At 50.4% G+C, this 24,505-nt stretch overlaps 1 protein-coding gene across 1 annotated transcript in view; it reads left to right on the forward strand.

Moving 5' to 3' along the window:
• The first annotated feature begins 20,342 nt into the window (after positions 1-20,342).
• Positions 20,343-24,505, forward strand: part of KY (kyphoscoliosis peptidase) — a 43,566-nt gene continuing 39,403 nt past the window's right edge. The window contains exons 1-2 of the mRNA XM_070794469.1: positions 20,343-20,566; positions 23,839-23,901. Of these exons, the coding sequence (XP_070650570.1) occupies positions 20,431-20,566; positions 23,839-23,901 (199 nt within the window). The 5' untranslated portion in view covers positions 20,343-20,430. The remainder of the gene's footprint in view (positions 20,567-23,838; positions 23,902-24,505) is intronic.

The following is a 24,505-nucleotide window of genomic DNA, read 5'->3' on the forward strand; positions in this document are numbered from 1 at the left end:
ATTAGTGTATGGGGCTGGGTCCTGGGCCCTCTGGTGAGCAGCTATATCCAGGGGGCAACTATAGGCTCGTGGGAGCTTCAGGCAGCCTGATTGCTGGTGAGTGGGGCTATGTCTATGCCCAATTAATTGCTCGGCCTGAGGCATCCCAGAGCTGGTGGCTATAGACTGTTGGCCAGAGCAGGGCTGGGTCCTGGGGCTAATAAGCTGGAGGGAGGATTCCAAAATAGTGCTTTCCAGCATCAGTGTCCATATGACAGAATGAGTTCCCCTAATGGCAGTCACCAGTGTCTATGTCCCCACGGTGAGCTGAAGTTTCTGCCTCTCTGGGAGGTTGTCCAAGGTCAGCAGGTAGGTCTGACCCTTTCAAATTACTGCTTCTGCCTTGGGTCATGAAGCATGTGAGATTTTATGCATGCCCTTTTAGAGCAGAGTCTCTATTTCCCCTATTCCTGTGGGATTTCCAAAAGTGAGCCCTACCAGCATCTCTGTTTGGTTGTTCTTTACATTTTCTAACTCTTTGTTTAAATCTTTTAACTTCTGCCTCTGTATGTCTCTTCTTCTACTAAGTTCTTTGATCATCTAACCTTCAATGCCTCAGAGGAAGCTCACCTTCCTGGTACAGGACCCTTGGACTGGACAAGAGTACTGATGTGGCCTCAGACCTCTCACTCCTTTGGGAGAACCTCTGCAATTCTAATTATTCTCCTGTTTGTGGGTCACCTATCTGGGGATATGGAACTTGACCGTATCTCAATTCCTCTTGCCCACCTCATTGTGGTTTCTTCTTTATATATTTTTCACCAATGATTATCCTGCCAATAATTGCAATTTCGGTGTGCCCATGAGAAGAGGTGAACTTTCTAAAGATCTTTCTATTCCACTATATTGGCTAATCTCTCCTCCTGAAGTTTATGAACAATAGTTTTAAATCTCTTGTGTTATGTACCTATGAGTAAAATTTCTGCATGATATGATAACTCTCCCTGGGTTGGGAAGATCCCCTGGAGAAGGGAAAGGCTACCCACTTATTCTGGCCTACAGAATTCCAAGGACTGTATAGTCCATGGGGAATCAAACAGTCAGTAAATAATCCCCCTGCAATGCAGAAGAACCTGGTTCAATTCCTGGGTTGGGGAGATCCCTTGGAGAGGGGATAGGCTACCTACTCCAGTACTCTTGGGCTTCCCTCATGGCTCAGCTGATAAAGAATCCGCCTGCAATGCAGAAGACCTGGGTGTGATTCCTGGGTTGGGAAGATACCCTAGAGAAAGGAAAGGCTACCCACTCCAGTATTCTGGCCTAGAGAATTCCATGGACTATACAGTCCATGGGGTTGCAAAGAGTCAGACACAACTGACTGACCTTCACTTTCATAATAACTCTGTGTTTAACTTTTTAAGGAACTAATTGCTTTCAGCTGCACCATTTTAAATTCTACTGGCAACATATTCCAACTTCTCCACATACTCACCAATACTTAGTATCTTTGTTAATAACCATCCTAACAAGTCGTATCTCATTGTAATTTTAATTTCCATTTCCCTAATGACAAATAATGCTGAGCACCTTTTCAGATGCTTATGGATCATCATATATCTTTTTTGGAAAAGTGTATATTCAAATTCTTTTCCTATTATTTAATTGGGTTGTCCTTGTTATTACCAGGGTGAGTTATAAGAATTCTTTATATATTCAAGATATAAGTCCCTTATGAGATATATGATTTGAAAATATTTTCTCCTATTTTGTGGGTTGTAAAAAGCTTTATTGATAGTGTCTTTGACAACACAAGCATTCTTGGTTTGCAGGAAGTCCAATTCATCTCTATTTTTTTCTTTGATTGGTCAGGGTTTTGGTGTCATATCTAAGAAACTAAACCCAAAGTCATAAAGATATACACCTGCTTTCTTCTAAGAGTTTAGAAGTTTTAGCTCCTACATTTAAATCTATGATACCTCTTAAGGTAACTTTCATTTATGATGTGAGGCAGGTATCCAACTTCATTCTTTTGTATATAGACATCCACTTGTCCCAGGATGATTTGTTGAGTATTATTCTTTCCCCATCAAATTGTCCCAACATCCATGTCAAAAATCAATTGATCATAGGTGTATGGATTTATTTCTGGATTCTCAGTAATGGAGTTTGTACGCCCCTTTTCAGTACAGCATGGGTTCTGTGGTTCTTGAAGAGACAGGAATACCATTTTCAAACTGTTTAAAAGTTCCATGCTACACATTGTTTAAGCCATCACTGAAGGTTCCCAAGGGAGGCCTCTGGCCAGCCTAGGTCATAACACTTAATGTGCATGACTCTGTGCTCCCCACCTCATCCACCACAGTCTCCCACAGCTTACAGCACCCATTTCTTGGATGAAGAAACTGGCTCAGAGAGATGGGTGACCCCACCACTTGTGACATCCCACAAGTCATGTTCAAACCCTTCTCTGATGTTAAAGCGTTCCTTCAGCCCCCAGCGCCCTCCTGCAGGAAGCATTTGTTCACCGTACACAGCAAACACATGTACAGCCTCTGTTTAAATGCTTCCTCAAACACTGGACTCCTGGTGTTCCTTTTCACATCTATTATTTTCATTATAAAATATTTTGAACACCCAGAAAAGCACTGTTGATTCCCATATCATAACAGCTACCCACGTGCTCACCACTGGGAATGAATAAAGGTTAACATTTTTATATATTTGCTTCAGATCTTTTTTTTTTAAAGAAAATAAACTATTATTGTAATGATATATATGACATCCTCCCCAGTTCTCTCTCTCCACAGAGGAATCATTATCCACAAATAACAACACATTCTACTCATTTTTTAAACTTTTACCACACAAGTATATATCTGTGGACAACACATCTTGTTTTGACTGTTTTAAAACTGTATCTAAGCTGTATTACACTATAATATTCCAACCTTAGTTCATTCACTCAATTTTGTATTATAGATATTTACACATACAGTTCCATGAAGATCTAATTCATCCATGGTAATTGTCATATAGACTTCCAATGCAGGAGGATATCATGATTTATAACCACCCTTACCACAGATACTTTCCAGTTTGGAAGTTTTACAAACACTATTATAATAAACAACTTCCACATGATCTGAGCTGAGTCATGGCGCATATGTATTTCAAAATTATTAGATATTACCAAATTGCTCTCTGCTGCTGCTGCTGCTGCTAAGTGATTTCAGTCATGTCCGACTCTGTGCGACCCCATAGACGGCAGCCCACCAGGCTCCCCGGTCCCTGGGATTCTCCAGGCAAGAACACTGGAGTGGGTTGCCATTTCCTTCTCCAATGCATGAAAGTGAAAAGTGAAAGGGAAGTCGCTTAGTCGTGTCCGACTCTTCGCGACCCCATGGATTGCAGCCCACCAGGCTCCTCTGTCCATGGGATTTTCCAGGCAAGAGTACTGGAGTGGGGTGCCATTGCCTTCTCTGAATTGCCCTCTAAATGTGCTATAACAGTTTATATTCCCACCAATCAGCTATGAGCAGTGCATTTACCCAGAACAAACCATGGTGTTGCCGACCACACTGTTCTCTAACGTGAAAGAGAGAATTAACTGCTGTTCTCAGCAACACCGTCTCTTTTCCATGGATGACTCTTTAAGGACCGATCTTACAGTGATGAACCACTGCCTCACTTTCCCCATTGGTCCTCACTGTTACCTTCAACTTACATCATGGCCATCTGAGATCCTCCAGAGCATTTCCCAAGTGCTCCTATAAAATCAGATATCCCCACATTAGAACTGATTTTTTACCCAAATTTAAATTTTAGGTTCGGAGGGGCTGTGTGTGGATTGGAAGGAGTATGCTCACATTGGAGGCAAAACACTTGTATAACTGCTATCTAACATAGCTCAGAGAGCCTCAAAATTCATATTAACTTGGATTATCTGATTGGAGACCGTTGAAAACCCTTACTTGTGCTCAGACATTATTTGCCAGCCCCACAGATTCCATCTTTTTAACATTTGCAGGCCCTATTACTACCTAAGATCTTTGATCCAATTAGCCAGATTAGTCCCTCAGAAACTATGGAATAAAAACCGAAGATCTTTATCGTGACTGAAATAACCTTCAACCACATCAATAAGTAACAAGAACTGAATCACTGTTAGCCTGGGCAGCACTAGTGTTATGCAAAAATACTTAATGATCCCTACCACATAGGAGATGATCAGTCTATCAGATAGCAGCTGTCAACAGCCTGGTACAGCCAGATGGTGAAAACCAGCTAAAGAGCAAGCAGGGCCACAGAGTTCCAGTCATTATGGCACTGCCAGACACATGCATTATGTGAGCCACAAGCATCAGGGCTAGATGAGTGGGTGGAGGGGGGAGCCAGGACATTACCCCAGTGCAGTGTCTAACTGGGACCCCAAGAAAAGTTCACAGAGGACTGGTGTTCTGATTCTATGGTGTATGCACCTCTGATGGAAGTCTGCTAATTTAAAAATTGAGGGTCTCCGAGGTGTAGGACAAACCGTCTTGGTGGTGAAGGTGAGAGTCAAGGTGATGGAGGGGGTGGAAATAGTGGAGGGTGGTATAGATGGAGATGATGATGGAAGTGGAGGTGAAAATGAGGTGCAGGCAGTGGACTCTTGATGGAAATGTGGCAATAAGTTGTGCCTTATTTAGAAGTAAATGATAAAGAATGTGCCTGCAATGCGGGAGACCTGGGTTCAATCCCTGGGTCAGGAAGATACCCCTGGACAAGTGAATGGCAACCCACTCCAGTATTTTTGCCTGGAGAATTCCATGGACAGAGGAGCCAGGTAAGCTACAGTCCATGAGGTCGCAAAGAGTCAGACATGACTGAGCGACTAGCATTCCACTTGACTGTTTAGAAGCAACCAGTCCAAGGGAAAAGCAGACAGTACATCCACTTGTGAGGAAATCTACGTGATGTAAGTGACCATCTACCTGAAAAACTATTGATTCAAGTCAAGAGAAGATACAGAAATGATTTTCTCATGAGCATTAACTGACACCACTCAGATCAGACAGCCATTCAGAAGACCTTGAAAGACCATGCTGCTAAAAGTAGCAGCTCTGGGACTTGTTCTTGGCTTGTCTTTGAAGGTCAAGGAAATGGTGAGCTCGTAATGCCACCTCTTACTTCTGCTCCCAGCTTTGGGCCAGCCCAGCTTCCGGGGCCAAGTGTCACCTGACACCTCCCCTCCTGGCTGGCTCATACCTAGACTGCCTTTCTCAGTCCTCAACTTCCTCCTGATACTGAGGTGGATTGCTGGGCAGACAGGGAGGCCATGGTCATGGGCTTCATGGCTTTCTTGCTCCCATGACTGGCACATGAGAAGCAACGGGTCAGAGCACCCCAAGGGTTCACAAAGTGCAAACCCATTCTCCTCCTTGCAGGGCAGCCTCATGGTGCAGCCCCAGGACCTCTGGAGCTCACTTCCAGTCCCTGGCCCTTCCATCAGGAGGGTCAGACAAAGGCTGTGGTCTGGCAGGAGTAGGGTGTGCAATTGGTGGCCCTCTATAAGCCCCTGCCCAGTGGCTGGAGCAGGAAGTTTGCCGACCTCTACATTTGAGCCAGGGAGTCCCTTCCCAGGAAGTGTCACAAGGCAGATGTATCTGTGAAGCAGATGATGGGTGTTCCACTGGGTTTATCATATGGTCAAATTGTGAAATAATTTATGTATATATTAGTCTCTGCCCCCAGTGCTCGCTAATATTTCATCTCTGAGGTTGGTTCCTGACATAGACTCCTTAGACCCTTGTGACATTCTGGGTGACAGGAAGATAGGGGTGCCAGTAAGGTCACTCTGGGTGGGCTCCAGGATGGAGCCTGGCCACCAGGAAGACCAAGCCACGATTAGAAGCTTGGAACTTTCAGGCCACCTTTCATCTTCCAGAGAGAGGAGAAGGGCTGGAAAATGAGTTAATAATTTATCATGGTTATGTGATGAATCCTCCATAAACATCCCAAAAGCATAGGATTCAGAAAGCCAGAGGGTGATACAACTCCACAGGGATACAGGCTCCTACGCTGGGGACACTTCCAGACCCTGTCTTGTGATTCTCTTGATCTGGCTGTTTGTCTGTACATATTACCCTCTGTAATAAATTTGCAGAAGTAAGAAAACTGCTTTCCTGGGTTCTGTGAGCCCCTCTAGCAAATTATTAAACCTGTGGAGGGATCATAGGAACCTCCAATTTGCAGCCAAGTCAGACAGAAGTGTGGATAACCTGGGGACATGGACTTTTGATTGGTGTCTGGAGTGGGAGGTAGTCTTGTGGGAGAGGGGGAAGTTTCATGGGATTAAGCCCTTAATCCATGTTATCCGCACTAGCTCTGGGCTATGAGTGTCAGAACTGCTTGGTGTGAAAAAACCCACATGTCTAGTGTTGGTTTGAGTGTTGTGAGTGTGGTATAGTGTGAGAGGAATAAAACTCAGTGAGCTGCTTCTAGACACACATCTACCTATTTCTTTTTTTTTTTTTTTAATTTATTTATTTTAATCAGAGGCTAATTACTTTACAATATTGTAGTGGTTTTTGTCATATATTGACATGACTCAGCCATGGGTGTACATCTGTTCCCCATCTTGAATCCCGCTCCCACCTCCCTCCCCATCATCTACCTATTTCTAAATAAAACATGACCTTAACCATACTAGTGTATGTTTTGTTGTTTAACTTACTCCACAGCTGTTCAGAGGAGAGCCCAGGCCCTGGTGCCTTCATGCCATCTCCTAACACTGGCACCTCCCTGGGGGCAGGGGGCAAGGGCAGGGCCAAGCTAGGCACAGTCTGCCACATCTCCATCCTGAGGGCTGCAACACCCAGTTCCAAAGCTCAGTCAGGGTGTCCCAAGTTGCCCAGGAGGAGCCAGGTAACAGCCTGGAAGTTCAGGGAAGTTAATTAGTGCCTTCTGAGGTGAGCTCTCACCAGTGAGGAGCAAAAGGCGAGAAGGAGCAGATAGGTGAATTCTCTGCCCTTTCAACCACACACACACACACACACACACACACTGTTTAAAGGGAAAATGTTCCATGAATCTTCTCTGGAAAGAATCCCTTTGCCTGAGGAAACACGTTCTCCTTCCCGAGGCTGCGAGCTGCTCACTCACACGCCATCCTGACCATCCTGCACTGCTCATTACCTCGCGGCCCTTCCCCCTCACCAGCGCTGCCCGTGCATCCCTTCTCCTCTCAGGAAGTGTCAGCAGAGGAATCTGCATCCAGCTCTATTTCACAGGGTACCTAGAAAGACAGCTGCCTAAAAGCGTCTCCATCCCTTCCAGGGGTATAGGAACAAGTTCAGGGGGAGAACAGTTGGAAGTGTACTGCCCAGGTAGATATGCAAGAGAAACAAAGGCTGAATGTGGAAGAGACATTCTAGTGGGAAAAGACAGTGATGATGAGAGGACTATTGTGGGGCTGGAGCCAGCAGACCTTGGACACTGGGAGCAAGGTGGAAGGAACCAAGGTAGCTGAGCTTGGAATCTCATCCTGAGAGGCAGTAGAGCCATTAATGGAAACAGGAGAATAGTTGGGAGTGAGCATGTGCTTTAGGGTAAGACAGACAAGGGCTCTCCTCCAGCTCTGCTGTTTACTAGCTGTGTGACCTTGGGCATGTTGCTTGTCATCTCTGGGCCTCATTTCTTTACCTCTAAGGTGAAGTCAGTGATGACCCCTACTCTATTTAAGAAGATGAAATAAAATAATTTTCAGCATACAGCCTGGGCAGGATCTTGATAAATTAACAGTCCGTCTTATCTCCATTGCCTTGGCCTAGTCATGAAACTTCCTCAACAGCAGACTGGCCGGGGCTGATTCATGACCTCTAAGGTGCCTCCCAGTCTGCCGTCCAAGACTAGACAGGCTCCTAGCCCTTCCTGGGATCACTGGTTGATGAAACAAAAGATATAGGAAGCCCCCAGCTCTGAGCAGACAGTTCCCTCAGAGTCCTCCCAGCCCTGGGTCAGCCCACCCAGGCCACCCCCTCGGTGTGGGGAGACAAGGGAGGAGGAGAGAGAGAGGAGGGGAGAGAGGAGGGAGGAGGGGGAGAGGTGCCCACCCCTGGCTTCTCCTGACTCCTTGGTGTGACCCCACAACAGACTCTCCTGGGGAGCCTGCTGCAGAGGTAGATTCCAGGTCCCCCATGAGCAGTGGATCAGACTGGGGATGGGCCCAGCACCTGAACCTGAATGCACTCCCAGTGATCCTGCTGACTACTGACATCTGAGAACCATCGTCAGGCCCCTGGACCTGGGGAGCCTGGCCAAGTGTGACTTCTTCTCCCTGAAGGTGCTCCTTCTACCAGAGCCTGACCAGAGGCATCTGTCTGTCCCCCAACTCCAGCCCTGCTGCCCCAGCTCGCACCCTCTCCTGATCCGTCTCCAGGCCTTTCTCCGGGCATTTCTCTGCCTTTCTCTTTGTCTTTCTTCGTGTTCATCTTCCCTCATCTCTCCGATTCTCTGTGCCTCTCTAGTTCCTCCATGTCTCTGTCTGTCTTCTCTCCCTCCTCTCTCTCTCAATTGCCCTCTTGGCTCCTCTGTTTCTATTGTTCCCTTTCTGTGTCTGTCCGTCCCTCTGTCTGTCCGAGTTCTCTCCCCTCATCTCTGTCTCTGTCCTTCTGTTTCTCTAACTCTCTGAGTCTCTCTCTCTCTGAATACCTTTCCTCTAAGTATCTCTCTGTCCTGTGGCTCTTTCTTCCTCCTTCTGTCCCTTCTTCTCTAAGAGTCTCTTGTCTCTGACTCTGTGTCTCTGTCTGCCTCTTTATCTCTCCATGTCTGGTCTCTGTCCCTCCCTGTCCCCTGCCCTGTCCCTCCCTGGAGGCCTGCAGGCTGGTGGTGGAGCAGATGGTTGTCAGGCGTTGGCTTGAGGCCCGTGTCATCACACAGGCTCCTCCCTCCGTGGCGGCTTTTCAGCAACCACCTGGGGAGTGCAAAGTGTCCTGCCACAAACAGGTCTCTGTCACCACTGAGATCCAAGGCCTGGCCCAGCCCAGGCTCAGCCTGCCTTGGTTAACCCTGCACGAGGCCAAGTTCCCGCCTCTGCTTGCGCAACAGCCACTCTGGGGCCAGAGGCCCAGCCTCAAGGAGGGGAGCAGGGGCAGGGGCTTGCACCCAGGAGGCTTTTCCCAGCTCTTCCCAGGGGCAGCACGGGGAGATTGGGGTCCTCCATGGATGCCAGCCAGCTGACCTCTCACTGAGAGGCGTGGTCCAGACCTCCACCCCGGCTCCTCCCTTAGCAGGAGACAAGGAGAAGCCAGACTGAGTGGGGCACCAAAGCCCCCTATCCCATCTCTCCCAGACCTGCAGGGGGGCCGGAAGCAGCCCTATGCTGCTGACCCCAGGGAGCGTCAGAGTCTGGTGAGAAGCCAGGGCCCCCACATCCCTGTTGCCCACCCAGTGTCTCCTCTCCAGTCTCCTCTTTTTCTCTGGAGCAGACCCCGAGACAACTGAGGAAAACCTGTGCCCTGGATGAGGGAGGGGGGTGGTGTTGCAGCCCCCTCACCCAGTGTGCCGTGGTGGCAGGGCAGGTGGGGGGCCACCCAGAGAAGGGGCAGGACCCCTCCAAGGTCCCACAGCACCAGCGGGGACCCAGATGGCCTCGTTACACACGTGCACATGCTCAGAACTGCCTAAAAGGGGTCCCTGCTCTGTGCAGGAAGCAGCTGCTCTTGGAAAACATGAACCAAAGACCTGTCCTTGCAGCAGAGACCTCCACGAATGCAGTACACCTGCCTCCACCCTGCTATCCTGAGGCCCCCATAGCAAGAGCTCCCCTGTGCCAGGTACACAGATGCCCCTGACTATGAGGGAAGTGGTCACGGCCAGGTTCAGGGCCAGGCTGCACGGCTTGTGCACAGACACCCCTCGTGCCAGCATGTGATGGGCCCCAGACGGCACCATGTCACCTCGTCTTCTATCTGGGGCAGCAGACGTGACCACTGCCCACGTACAGATGTGGAGACAGAGGCTCCCACTTGCCTGGCCATGCTGGGACTTGTGCTCCCAAGTGGCCTTTTTAGGATGAAAATGAAAGCACCTGGCAGGGCCCCCCACCCCAGACTCAGGGAGGTGAAGGGGAGGCAGGAGAGACTCTTCTGCACTGAATGGGCCCAGCAGATGTGCAGGAACCAGAGACCAGTGCAGGCCCTGCCATGGGCGGCTCCAGAGGGAAGCCCTTGGTTTTGTGGTTCTCCTGCATCCAGGAGCCCCCACTGCTGCAGCCCAGAAGCAGCTGAGCCTGCGCCCTGCCCTTCCTGCTCCCAGCACCCCTCCTGTCCCTTTTGGCTGGGGGTGGGGGGAGGACAGGATGGCAGGATGCAGTAGGAGCAGGCCCGGCTCATGTTTCCCCCTCTTCCTGGCTGGGATTCATGGTGAGCAAGGACAGCTGAGCTGGCAGGTGCAGAGGGGAGAGCTAGTGGGGGAAGGGCTCTGAGTAGCCACTCTGCCTACACACGCCCCTTCCCAGCCCTGCGTGCTGGGGCCGAGCCACTGGGCCCGGGACTGATACCTGGGCACTTGCATCCTGTACACAGACCTGCTCGCCAGGGCAAGTAGGTAAAGGCCCAACAAGTAGTTTCTCAATAGACAGACAGACAGACTCCAGGGAGAAGACCTATTGGTTTGAGGAAGCAGCAGGGCCCAGCCGAATGAGACCTCTGTAATTCTAGAATCTCTAATTAGCACCGCCATCCCCACCCAGCCTCCACGATGTTCCCTACCCTCCAGCTCTGCAGCTGTTGGAAGGTATCTGCCTGGGAAACCTCGGGGCCCCCTCACCCTGACTTGCCACTAGAGCCCTCAGTTGCTAGGACCACCTACCGAATGAACTATTTGGGAACACTCCAGCCTGGGGACAGAGATTGCCCACCAGTGGTCCTTAGAGATTCATCACAACAGTCAGGAAACCGTGGGTGACATCAAACAGTGAGGACTGGCTGTGGATCCAGAAAGGGCCAGTAGTGAAGTGTCAGCAGAAAACTGCACATGCTGAGTGACAGAGGGGCCTGGGGCTGGAGCTGGCTGAAACCCTAATATGTGGGAAGTAAAGGGGAACTCTCCCCCCTGGGCCTCTACTGGGTCTTCACCCCCAGGAGGAAGTCTTAGACCAGAAAAGTAAAGCAAAGCTGAACACTGAAGCAGCCGAGGTGCACAAAGGCCTGGCAGGTCTGGCCAGAGCCTATATCCTGGCAGAGAGAGTCCAGAGCCAAGAATCTCCCAGGAGGACCCTACATCTGGTGCAGCCACCAGGGGAGACTCCAATTCCACGTCAAACAGAGTGGTACCACCTGGAATCAAACTCCAACAGCTGTGCATGCCCCCGTGACCGCCTTCTGAGCATCACAGGAGGAGCCAGTTGACTTTGTGGTTCTTGTCCACATGCACAGCTTCAGGCAAGACAGTCCCAAAGTCAGCTGTCAAATTGTCCTGGACTGAGCTCTCACTCTCATGCTCTGCGTTAGCAAGCATATTCGAGCCAGTCCTGCTCTTCGGGTTTGATTCACATTGAACAGATGCCCTGTCTGAGTCCCAGTTCTCATCTCCAAAGCACACAGAACTACTCCATAGGTTGTTGGGATAATTAAGACTGAGGAAACACTTAGCACAGGGGCTCAAATGCAGTGGATATTCAATACACATTCCCTCCTCTTTCTTCCTTCCTTTCTTTCTTTTTCTTTCTTTCTTCCCCCTAAAGCAGAATCTAAAAACCTTAGTTGATCCTCCTCCAGACCTTTCTCTTCTCCTTATTCTGCAGCTATATTTTTTTGGTTGCTTTTCTCAGGATCCTCTTAAATTCCACTGGGTCCTTCATAAGTGGTTCTGCACACTAGGTCGTTGACTATCAGAGAGAGACCCATTGATCTCTGTGTCCCCACCACAACAGAATCACAGCCTGGAATGCAGTGTCTGGTTCCAAACGGAATGAAGGAAGTGGTGATGGGATGGGGATGGAAGGGTAGGTGAATGAGGGGGTGGGTGGAACACATTACATAGGATGGATGGAGGGATGGGGTTAACAGATGGATTGAGAAGTGATGTCTGGGTAGAGACAGAAAGATGGGGGAACAAATGGCTAAGTGAGACGGGTGGGTGAGCGTGCGAGCAGATGGGTGGATAGATGGAGTGATGACTAGATACAAAAGAGTACGTGAAAAGAAAGATTGGTGGATGGGTAAACAGATGGACAGTGGCACGTGCCACGGTTGCCTTTGGATCAAGGCAGGGAGGTGTTTGCAAAGCTCTCCTCCCAAATCCATGTTTTCACCATATCCTTCTGCTCTTAAACCATACAGATGTGGGGAATGGGAGGAAGGACCTGGCTGAGAGGAGCAGCAGACAGGTAGGCCTTCATTCCAGTTATGCCAAGCCCTCATTTTGTAAGTCCTAGACTCCAAGCAACACAAGACTGGAGACACTTTACTCTCCCTAGCTGTTGTCCTGAGTCTCGCCCTCAGAAGATGCTTTAGAGAAAGGACTGACTGTATCAGCAAAGCTTTGACTGTCCTTGTGCTGGACACCAGAGTCTGGAAACCTGCTGACCTCAATTCCCAGGCTGCCCCTCTCCAGAGCAGGCTTGCATACTGGCTCCCTGAGACCCAGTTGAGAGTCACGTTATGTTATCCTCACCAAGTCCACAGTTCTCAAGAGCAGGCGCTGTATCCTCCTCACTGTCTCATACCAATGAGAGAATTCCTGACACAGAGTTGGCATAGAAAAAAAAAAAAAGGTTCGTGGTTAAATCAGATGGATCATGAGTCTTACACCTGACTGACTGTCCTTTGGGGAAAAGTGGAATATATCAGAAAATCACAATAAACCTTGATCTAGGACACTGAATTTGAATCCCAACTCTGTCACTTCCCAATTGTGTGGCCTTGCCCAAGTGCCTGTACTTCTCTGAACCTCATTTCCAAATCCTGAGAAATCAGGATAATAGCTGATACCATTCAACCATTTCCTGAGGTTGCGACGATCATACTGGGAATCGGCTTCTAAGCTGGTCCTTTAGAAAGCCCCTCACCATGACAGCCTCAATAGCCAAGACCCAAAGTTGAATATGCATCCCACCTGCTCCCCAGAGGGCAGACCAGGCCAGTGGGGAGGCAACCAGCATGCTGCAGGAGGTGAGCCTGCCCCACTTTCAGACCTCTGTAACCAGGGGTGTGCATAATCAACCTGACCTCAATCTTTCTCCATGAATTATGGAAAGACAGCGTTCTGAAAATGAGGCATGTGCAAAAGTTCCACCAGGCTCCCCACCCTCCCCTTACTTCATCCTTCCCAACTTAATAAGGACCATGGCTTATTAGCTCTTCTCCTCTAGCTCGCCTTGTTCTGTGCCCACACATGCGAGACTAAAAATACCCATGGCTCCTATTAGAGGCTCTGCCCCCAGGGAAAGGCAAGGCTGGAGTCTGCATTGAGACTGGAAACTGGCTCCCTTGTGCCCCCTGACATCCAGGCCACTGGGCCTGTCCTGCTTGGGGCAAATGGCCAACAGCCTCCTCCCAACAGTCCCCAGGGGTCTCCAGTAATAATCAAAAGGCTGTTCTGACTTTACATGTGTTTTTGTTCGGATACTCCAAAGCCGTTTTCTGGGTGCCTCCCTGCCACCCCATTAGACAGCCTCCCACCACCAGCTGTGTGGGCTCTTCCCCAGGGACATGTATCACTGGGAACAGAGTCTGGGCCCCAATAGTGGTGGGCTGAAGTTCCAACCTGCTGCTGGGAAAGACACCTGTGCCTTTTCCGCTAAAACGCACAGAATGGGAAGTGTGGGAGGCTTGGTGTGAGCACTGGCTCATCTAGAAGCCAGCAGTGGTGCACTGGGGAAGTCACATGAACAGATTTCTTTCTCCTCTGTTTCTTTGTCAGTAAAATGGCAAAAAGGAGTCAGCCCAGCCTTGGGTTAGAGCGAGGATGACATGAGTTCATAGAAGTAAAATGCAGAATTCTGCACGGAAGAAGGCGACACGGGTGGACGAACTTTGAAGCCGGAAGTAGGTGTGAGGTCGCCTTGCTTCCATCAGAGAGAGAAGCGGCTCGAGGAACACGCAGGGGGCATTTCAATAGCTCGGCAATAAACACTTGGTGAAGCTGAAGAGGTAATCTCTCCATGGGCTTTCATGTGCCACTGGATACCTCTCTTGGCATGGCCTGAGATATTTTGGAAGTGGTGGTGAGAGACAAATTGATTTTCATCATATCCATCCACAGGAAAAGGCCAAGAACGCCAGCGAGTATAAAGACTATAAAATTTAAACTACCTGGAACTTGGATGTGGTTCTTCCCACAGGCGCACGTCATTATATGCAAGAAGAGGGGGTTGGAATGAGCCATACACAGAAAAATAGGGACAGGCGATGAGGGTGCCTTGGACAGAAATACTGGCCCAGGGAATGGCTGACGGGCCACTGGGGAGAGACAGACGGGAAGGCTTGAGGATGGAAACTGTGTTGAACAGAAATGTCACAGTTCTGGCTCCCGAGTGGGGTGGGGTGGGGGCGGCTGCGTGGGGCTGAGCAGCGCTGTGGGAACCAAACTCTCCCCAGATCCGCGCTCCAGATGGTTCGGTCAGCAGCGGGGGAGGGGCCTTTAGTGTTGCTCGTCCCGGTTTAACCTCCTCCTCCAGCCCCTGAAGGTCTGAGGAAAGCACAGAACGTCAAACTACCGTCTCTGGACGGCTGGTACCCTCCAGGCTAAAGGGAGAAGTCTTGCCGGCTGGGAGCACTCATTCTGCCCCATCTGATACAAACATTTATTGAGCACCTTCTGTGTGCAAGACACATAGGAGGGACTCAGGAACGAGGAAGACTATGACCCAGCCCTCGAAGGCCATGACTTCACCAGACTTTGCTATCAAATAGGAAAGACCTGGGTAGTTTGGAAGAGTATTCTTTTTTCCAAACTAATATTTAAATGCTTGTGCCATTTCAGTAGGAAAAAGGAACTAAGAATACAAACCACATGAGGTTTAATGATTTAACACTCACACACACACATACATTTACATAAAAAATATTGTTCTATCCCAGTGGTAATTTAAAGATGAAAATTAATTACCACGCATAGATTATATTATGGCAAAGGTTCGCTCAGTGACAGCATTCACCTCTTGCGGCAGTCTACAGCAAGGTGAACGCACACAGCCAGTGACATTGTAAACAGGCACGATTGCTCTGCAAAGTGATTGGACAATATATCTATCTCGAGCCTTAAAATAGTCATAACCTTTGACTCAGTAATTCCACTACCTAGAATCTACTCTAAAGAACTAACCGGAAATGTGGTCAAAGGTGTAAGGTATAAGCACAAAGATATTTATCAACATATTATTTATAAAAGTCGAAGATGCAAAACAAACTAGAAATTCAACAACAAGAAAATAGAAAAGTAGATTATGGCACATAGGCATAGTGGGTGATGAAGCAGCCTTTTAAATTGGGTTTTTGAATACTTTTTAGTCAATTATTCATTACATGTGAATAATATGTATTTTTTGATGTTGATACCAAAAAAATCATGAGACCAAACTTTATGTGATGTGATCCCAGTTTTATTTTTTAAATACGTATACACATATATTCTGGAGGAGGAGGGCATGGCAATCCATTCTAGTATTCTTGCCTGGAGAATCCCATGAACAGAGGAGCCTGGCGGGCTACAGTCCATGGGGTTGCAAAGAGTCGGGCATGACTGAAGCAACTTAGCACACACACATGCACACACACACATTATATGTGTATGTGTATATATGGGTATACACACACATTTATTATATATGTTATAATAATTATATGTTGTAGTCAAAAGAAAAGCTAAATAACAAAATGTTTAAAAGTGATTATCCCTAGATGATAGGATTGGGTGGTTTTATTTTCTTTTTTATATAGTGCTGGCATTTCCTAAATTTTTAATAATGAGCAAGAGTTTAGAGAGTCCCTTGGACTGCAAGGAGATCCAACCAGTCCATCCGAAAGGAAATCAGTCCTGAATATTCATTGGAAGGACTGATGCTGAAGCTGAAACTCCAATACTTTGGCCATCTGATGCAAAGAACTGACTCATAAAATGGACATGATACAGAGGCACTTCCCACTGGATTCACTCAGTGTTCATAGAGTACAGGGGGTGGGAAGGAAGGAGAGTTGTGTTGAACCACACTCTGCTGCACAGATCTGATGTCAGTTCTGCAAAAAATGGATTCTGGGGCTCACTGAGTTTCTCTGCAATGGCAGAATAGCAACAAAGAACAGTGACACAGGAGGGAAGGCAACTTTCTGCTCCACAAGAGGGTCTTTGACCCTCCGGTTTCTTCTGTTCCTCCCCTTCCCAACTGTGGAAACACGTCCACAAGAGCCTCCTCAGACCAGGAACCAGACTGGAGTCTGACTGGAATGCAGGCAGCTGCTATAGGTTTAATTAAGCTATTGCTGAGCATTTTATTTCACTTAATGCTAGCAACACCCTCACCCATTTGACAGATGAGGAAAACTGAAGATCAGAGAGGTTAAGTATGTTGCCCAAGGTCACCTGGCTAGGAGGTAGTATGGAAACATACATTTTCCTGACATAACTGCTCCCGTGGGAATTGACAGCTTTTCTAAATTTGATGAGCATGGGACCAGAGCTGGGGAAATCTTCCAATGTTAACCATTGGAATGGACACAGAGAAGCATCAGAGAGCTGGCATCCTTTAGGAGCTCCAGGAGCTAGGGTGACCAGGAAGGCTTCCTGGTGGAGGTGAGGGCTGGTGTCAGGCCTTGAAGGATGGCGAAACTGTACTTGCCAGGAAGGTCCAAAGAGGTCTTCCAGGAAGAAGTGAAAGCAAAAATAAACATTTAGAAGCAGAAACGAACCAAGCCAGGTTGGTCAAGACTCCTGGAGAAGCCCACACCTGCTGTAGAAAAAGTCTCTGGGAAAGATGTCTAATCCCCCATGTAATGGTTTGCCCATCTCCAGGGAAGAGAGAGTGTTAAGAGGTGGGGACCTGGTCTCTGCTCTTCACTGAGTCATCCCACGCTCTGTGTGCCCCTTCCCTACTGTACCAATGGAGAAAAGCATGCTGTGTCTACAGATTGCCTGCTAAGAGCCTTTCAAGGGTTGGCTTCCCTATTAGGTCTCTATAGAAAAGGGGGGAACTTGTCTCCTGGAATACCTAGAGAGGTAAGAGTTAGGTGGTCCCTGGGGAACTACTATTTCTGAGGAAAAACAATATTATGAGTTGGAGCATATTCTCTTCTGGCAAGAGCAAGCCTCCTCCCGTCCACCATCCCCCACCATCTTGCAAAATCAGCTGAGGGCTCAGAACCATTCGGCTGATGAATTTCCCCTTCAAGAAAGGGGTGAACACAGTGTGGGTGACAGCTGGACTTGTCTGGGTATTAAACATGACAAGGATAAAGGTGAAATACAGTCATCTGACTGCTCTTTGACTTTTGGAATCCTGAAATTTCCAACTCATTGTGATTCAAATAATTAAAGTTCTGACCTAGAATGGAGATATCCCCTGGCTTGTCAGATCCTAAGACAAGGGTGTAGACTAATTAGTTGGGTCAAAATACAGAGGTCCTTGAATCCATGTTGTTGAAGATGGTGGCAGGATGGAGGAGCTAGAATGTGGAGCAAAGCCAGGAAGCAGACAAGACAGATGTGCTTGGGGAGCAGTTACATGGTTGTGGCTGCAGCATGTATGGGTTGGCAGGAGAAGAGGAAGGCATGGGTCTGCAGAAGGAGGTTGGACCAGGGTGTCAATCACAGGCTGTGTCTGTTCTTTGTTCCTCTGGTTGTGGGAACAACTGGAGGGGGATTTTGAGCATAGAGATAGACCCTCTGACTGATAACTCATGGCCTCAGTCTTCACTCTTGCTTTCCCTTCCCCTTTCCAGATACATCCAAATGCCCTCATCCACACCATCTTCCCTGTGGTGTCTCCCTCTCGGCCCAAAACTGATGAGGCTCTAGATGGAGGTATGGGTCACCAGAGACCAGGGATAGGGGAAGAGTGGGGTGATGAAGGCATCTCTTCTTTCTGCTCCTGCTCCTGGAAGGAAGTAGTTCTGCGGGCTTCAGAAAGCCAGCTGCTGGACTGGGGGCTGTGGGTGGGAGCCTCTGCAGAATGGGTCCAGGTTTTGGGCAGCGTCAAGATCCAGAAGCAGCAGCATCTCTCAAAGCAGTCAAGGCAACGCAGCCTCTATTTTTACGGGTTTCCGCCAGTGTTTTCACTGCATTTTTGTTTCCCAAGAAACATACGTCAATGTCTGGAAATGTTCTGGGTGTCACAAGTGGGATGTGGGTGCTCCTGGCCTCTGGTAGGTAAATCTCAGGGATGCTGCCAAATACCCTACAATGCACAGGACATCCCCCTACAACAAAGAGTTCTCTTGCCCCAAATGTGCATCGAACCATGTGGGAGAAGCCCTCCCCAAAGAATCTATTCTCAGGTAACCTAGAGAGGCAGGGGGCCCCAGACCATCTTCCTGGAGCTGACTGGCCAACCCCCACCCACCTCCAGGTCATCACCCCCTTCTATAAAGGCAAGTTATGGTGGAAGGCAAGTCACGGTGAGTGAGTTCCTAAAGATGACACTCCCAGCAGGCAAGTGAGTGTGGGAATGAGAATGCAATGTCTGGTGAGGGGCTTCAGCTCCCTGCCCTCCCCAGCCACCCCCATTCAGGTGCTGTCCAGGAGCTTTTGCTGGGATCTGCACCCTCAAAGGCCTTAGCCCCAAGGATGGGGTGACGCTGAATAAACCATAGTTCTTACTTCCCCGGTCATCTGGCTCAGCCAGCCTCCCAGCCGTGTGTGTGTGTGTGTGTGTGTGTGTGTGTGTGTGTGTGTGTGCGTGCGCGCATGTGTGTGTGTGAACATGCACACATACAGACGGGACAGGGAAGGACAGGGTTCCCTGCATAAGGAAACTGCCTTGGGAATTACCACCTTTACTGGCTCCATGCTGAGCCCTCTCCAGCCTCCAGTCAGTACTGCTGGAAGCCAGTGACTGCTCCTTTCATTGGCTGCTCAGTGGGCAAGGGGGCAGCAGTGATGCAACAAGGTGATGGCATTGTGAGCCACAGTCAACAGGGAAAGAGTTTCTGAGTCTGAGGTTCAGCTGTGTGACCCCAGCTCTATTATTGACTTGCCACTTCACCTGTCCCTTTCCTCATCCTTAGAATGAGCCAAGAATGACAGCTACCACTTGAAGACCACTTATGATGCATCAGGCACTTCACCCACACATCACTGTCACAGCAGCCTAGTGAGGGTCTGAATTATGCCCATGGCACAGGTGACCAAATGCAGGGGAAGTGGCTTTTCCAAGGGAACAGGGGCAGCAAGTGTAGAACCCAGGCCTGGGCCATAGGGTCTGCCTCCAAGAGGTGGGGGAGCTTCCAGGGGCCATGGTGCAAGGTGGGGTCACTCAGCTCCACAGCAAAGAGGGTCCCAGAGCAAAGGCCTCCAGCGGCATGGGATTTCTTAATGGTGGAAAGTCAAGTTAGGGTCTGGCCCCAGCCAGGTAGGCCCACAGTGCCAAAGGCTACCGAGCAGATGCGCTGTAAACACTCCTGAGTCCCAGAGCCAAAGGCCGGCGGTGCTACTGGCTGGGCAGGCCCGGCCTCGCTAAAAATAGACGGGCCTTCAGGTCCAGCTCCCTGACCGTGGCCCAAGCAGGCTGCTCCCTGCACCCAGCCTCCTCCTCTCCCCCTTCCCTCTGCCAACAGGGCTAGAGCCAGGCTTCTAGAAGGTACAGAGATGTTAAGACTTTCACTTCAGGCCAGAGAGGACGGTTAGGCTGATGTCCAGTGGGCAAGTTCCAAGTTCTTGTGGGGCCATAATGGGGCAGGGGTCCTGACCTCAACATCCTACACATCTCCCTCTAACGGAGGGAGCTGTCAACCTCCAAGCTCACTCGGGGAAAGAGTGGTGCCAAGGGCAAAACTCGGCCAATTTCGCCACATCTTGCAATGGAATCTGAAGCCCCCTTGCCGTTTCTCTTTTACTGCACTGACTCTCCCCGTTGACAGCACTGTGCGGTTTCTGTATTTGTCGCGGCTTTCTGAGGTCTTCTGCGGACTGTCTCGGGGAGGCCCCCGGGATCGCGGGATGGGGCAGTGGCCGGCCGGCAGGCCGGGCCGGGAGGCAAGGGGCGCGGGGAGGGAGGCTCCGGAGCGCGGACAGCCAGGGATTTCCTTTCAAAGGTGACTTAGAGTCGCTTCATAAGGGTAGCGCCCTCCCGGGAGGGCCCTAATGGCGAGTTTGGCAGAGTCAGCGAAACGCAGCGCCGCGGCCGGGCGGCGGGGAGCGCCCTCTCCCGCGCCCTCGCGGTCGGTCTCCCGCGCCGGGCAGCGGCGCGCACGGGCCATTTGCAGCGCAGGCAGGCTCGCGAGCGGCCGCCGCGCACCGGCCGGAGCGGGGGGCACCATGGAGCTGAAGAAGGACAGCAACGCCGTGTCCATCGACATGCTGCTGATCGTGCACTCGGAGAAGCGGCGCGCCGCTCAGGGCGCGCACTCGGACCGGCCGGCGGACCCTGGCGCGCCGCCGCAGCGCAGAGGAGGTAACCCGCGCTCGGGCCGGCCCCGGCCCCCGGCCCCTCGACCTCCTTGCCCCAGGGCCTGCCCGCCGAGGGGCGCCCCAGGCGCCCCCGGAACGAGGTCAACGAGGCCGAACTGCTCCCCAAAGCTGGCTGCGCCTCAGCTCTGCGGCTCTGGCGTCCTGTGGCAACGCGTAGCCCCGTGATTGCCCCGGGTTGACTCCCCGTGCATGCCTGCGATGCTTCCGTCACCCCGGGAGCCAGTTTCCTCTTGGTCACTCTTTGAAGGGTGCAGATCAGGTTGGAAGATGCCCTGGAGGAAAAGGACCAGAGCTTCAGGCCTGAATCCTGCGTGCCCGAGGCCTGCTCCCCACGGGCCACATTGCAGGGCACAGGGGACCCCGGGGAATTCGTGTACTGAGTCAGACTTTGAGATGGGGCCCCCCTTGGTGTCCTCGCACAAATCATGGCCTCACTTCCTGAGCCCTCTCCCAGCTTCCAACAGTAGAAGGCGTGCAAGGTGTGAAAGGCACACAAGCTGGGGTGGCGTTAGGCTGCTCTCCCCACTTTGGCTTACCTATGATTCTAATTGTCCTGCAGACTTTCCGGGGAAGGTGATACTGGTAAAACAAAGCGACTGTTCCCAGAGTGGTTGTGGAAAGCAGGACCCTGGCCCCTGTACTCTCCTAGGATAGGAAACAATGTGAGAAGAGTAGAGAAGGGTATTGTTAGAGATTAAATTGGCCCCTCAGGCATCTGGGAGCCCCCCGTCCCTGTCTCTGAAGAAGCCCTCAGGAGCGCTTGAGGAGCCTGGTGTGCGGTGCACTAGACGGACTGTGCCCTGGCTCTTTGGGAGTGAAGTTTCACAGCCCTCAAGGTAAAACTTCTGCCTCCCGTCTCCCTTCCAGCTCCAGTGCTCCTCGAAGTCTGTCCCCAACTTTTCTGTCCCCACAGCCCCTGTGCACATTGAATACGTGCCTTCCACCCACCCTGCGGTAGCAGCGGGGCCATGGATGGCTCTGCCCCCCACCCCCACCCCGGGCCACGCAGGCTGCAGCTGCCCCTTAGCTCCTAGTGATGTCCAGGGGAGGCAGGCAGGGGAGAGAAAAGAGATGGTGGAGAGCTGAGAATGTTGACAGGCACCCAGTCTCCAGAGGATTTGAGGCCTAGCAGTTGTTTGGGTTGGTTGGTTCTGGTGTTCTCAGAGCTGCCCCTGGGAGAAGGGGACATGGCCTGTCTAGGGTATTTGTATTGAGGAAATTGACAGAGGCCGCTGGGCCTTCCTTGACAGAAATGTGGCTGCCCACTACTGCATGGACTGTGGTCCAGAGGGCCAGAGGCCCCCCACAAGGCACAGCTCCATGTCAGCCCATGAGTCCCCACCTCCCTCTCCTGCTCTGATCACATTTCTCCAAATGGTTCTGACACTAGAAAGAGGGTGGAGGACACAGAGAAGGCCCTGAGATGCCAGCGATGCGGACTGCTCAGTGAAGTGTCCAACACCGGGCACAAACCCTCCATGACGCCAGATCAATGCACTTCATACTCATGATCATGACTCAGAGAAAGAAGACCCCTGTTTCTTGAGCCCTCTCTGCTGATATGTCGCTCCAAGTATTTTCCTGACGAAAGTTTCTTCCAGACGTTATAGAAGCACAGAGACCATGTCATTTATTGACAATCAGACAGTTGTGAGCTGGAGCAGAGGGAGAGCACATGGTCTCCAAGACCCGCTGGACAGCAGTGATGTCCAGGAGACCCCTAGCTAAGCCAGCACATGGGCCCACTCCTCGGGACAAACCAAGGAGGAGAAACGCTGAACAAGACCAGCTTGTTCCAAGGCCTCCTGCTGGTGCACAAAAATCTAAAACACACCCCTCCCCCTCTTCCAGGTGTGTCTTGTCCTCTGGTCTGCTCCCGCTCCAGGGCCTGCCAGGCAGGGAATCCTCCTGGCTCTACAAAGGAGGGTCTGAACTCTGTGTCAGGAGAGCGAAGCTTGGTTACTTTCACGGGCAGAGAACCGACTGAGGGTGTGAGCAGGTGGCTTTCTGCTGTGTCCTTGTGGCAGAAAAGATTAAGAGGAACCAGGAGGCACGGAGTGTGTGTGCCGGGTATTGGGCTGCAAGGTGGCAGAGATGCCTTTTCCTTTTCTGCAGGGCCCTAGCACTTCCCCAGCCATTTCCTTAGAGCCGTGCTTCTCCAAAACACTCCTGGAAACCCTCAACTCCTGTTGCATATTCGCCATAGAGGAGGTAGCCTAAAGCTACCTGCACTAGGTCTGAAAAAGCTTCAATACCTCAGGATTTCTCCCCAAAGTCGATGGGACATGTGCTTTCCACTCCCTGGGTGTCAGTGAGGGTTCCAAGTGGTAGGTCCCAGATGCTGACTATGGAGGGCTCTGCAGAAGAGAAGGATGTCAAGAAAGGATTGGGGGCACTCAGAGTGGTGGAAAGGGCTGGAGATTCATATTGGAAGCTGAGCTTCCAGGAACATGGCCATAGGCTGCAGAGCAGGACTGGCCTGGTGAGGAGGCCTCTGCTGCCACCAAGGAGCCCTCGATGCTCCTTCCATGCCAGCAACTTGATTTTATCGCAGCTGCTTGCACTGCCAGAATATATGCCAGTTCTGTGCCAGGAACTCGACCTTGCAGCCACCACTTCCAGCCACCGCCAGAAAGAGAGAGAGAGAGAGAAAGAACCACTTCCATTCCCTTCCCTGTTGCCTCACAGGTCCCAAGATGCAGTGAGACACAGGTGCATCTCAGCGGATGCCTCGGCCACTCAGGCTCCTTGCTCTAACTGCAAGGGAGGCTGGGAGAGCAGACCACCGTCACTCTCAGTTCCCATAGAGATCTATCACTTTCCATCTTTGCCCACTCCCCACCCTACCTTAGGACTCTCAAAGTGGAAGAAGGTTCACCACACACAGAAATAGGCAGGCAAAATGAATGTCTTCTAGCAGATGAAGAATCTAGCAGATGTCTTCACAATAACGCTTCCATACTTATGCAGTGGAAACGTGGGCATGACAAAGAGGCATCTCCATTGTGAAAATTCTCCCTGAATGATCCTGATAACCAACCACCACCCCTGAAAATTACCATGGTAATATTTTTTTAATGTTTTAAATGTAGAGGGTTGCATTCATTCCTCTGAGCTCTTCTCATTTGTGGGCAGCCTCTCTCAGACCCCTAGAGAGCCACATTCCACCTTTAGCTCAGATCCATTCACAACTGGTGCACTTGATCTGAGTCTCCTTCCACAGAAGGCCTCATGCTGGTCTTTGTCACTTCACAGGACTTCAAGGCGTCGGGAATGGAATCCGGAGATGGCAGAAACTAGAAGGAAATGACCTACATGGTAAATTCTCTCATCTTCATTTTATTTTCTTTCCAATCTCTTGAATTCAACACATTGAAAAATGTCTATGAATGTTGGGTTTCACTTGTTTGATGACTGGCCTAGATGTCTAACCACTCAACAGTGGCTGTTTGTGACTCAGCCAGGCCTCTGGGGCCACTGTGACCCTGGAAGATTTCCCTTGGCATCAGGTCCCCCAGTTTCCTGGAGGCTGTTGTGGGGGGCAATGCTATCAACTCGAGCACCCACTTGTTCACTGGCTGAGCTATAAAGAAAACCTTGGCATTGTTTGGGATAGTGGATTTGGGTGTGTCCCCAGGGGAGGGGCTTCCCAGGTTATGCAGGGCATCTATCTTTTAAAAATATTTCTAAACAGGGAAAACAGTGGCCTGCCTTGGGTGGTGTTACTTAAGGCCTGGGAAGATGCCAGTCCAGGGTTCTGTGGCTCCTGGCCTGGAACCCAGAATACAATAAGATCTGAGAGAAATCCCAGCTTCCAAAGCTACCTCTTTACAGTGCCAGGCGTCAGTCACCCTGCAAGCCCAGGATTTCTCTGGCAGTGCCATGCATGGACCATTATACTGGGCCTTATTCTGGCCCCCCT

This window comes from Bos indicus, chromosome 1 (genome assembly GCF_029378745.1).
Source record: "Bos indicus isolate NIAB-ARS_2022 breed Sahiwal x Tharparkar chromosome 1, NIAB-ARS_B.indTharparkar_mat_pri_1.0, whole genome shotgun sequence".
Taxonomy (NCBI): domain Eukaryota; kingdom Metazoa; phylum Chordata; class Mammalia; order Artiodactyla; family Bovidae; genus Bos; species Bos indicus.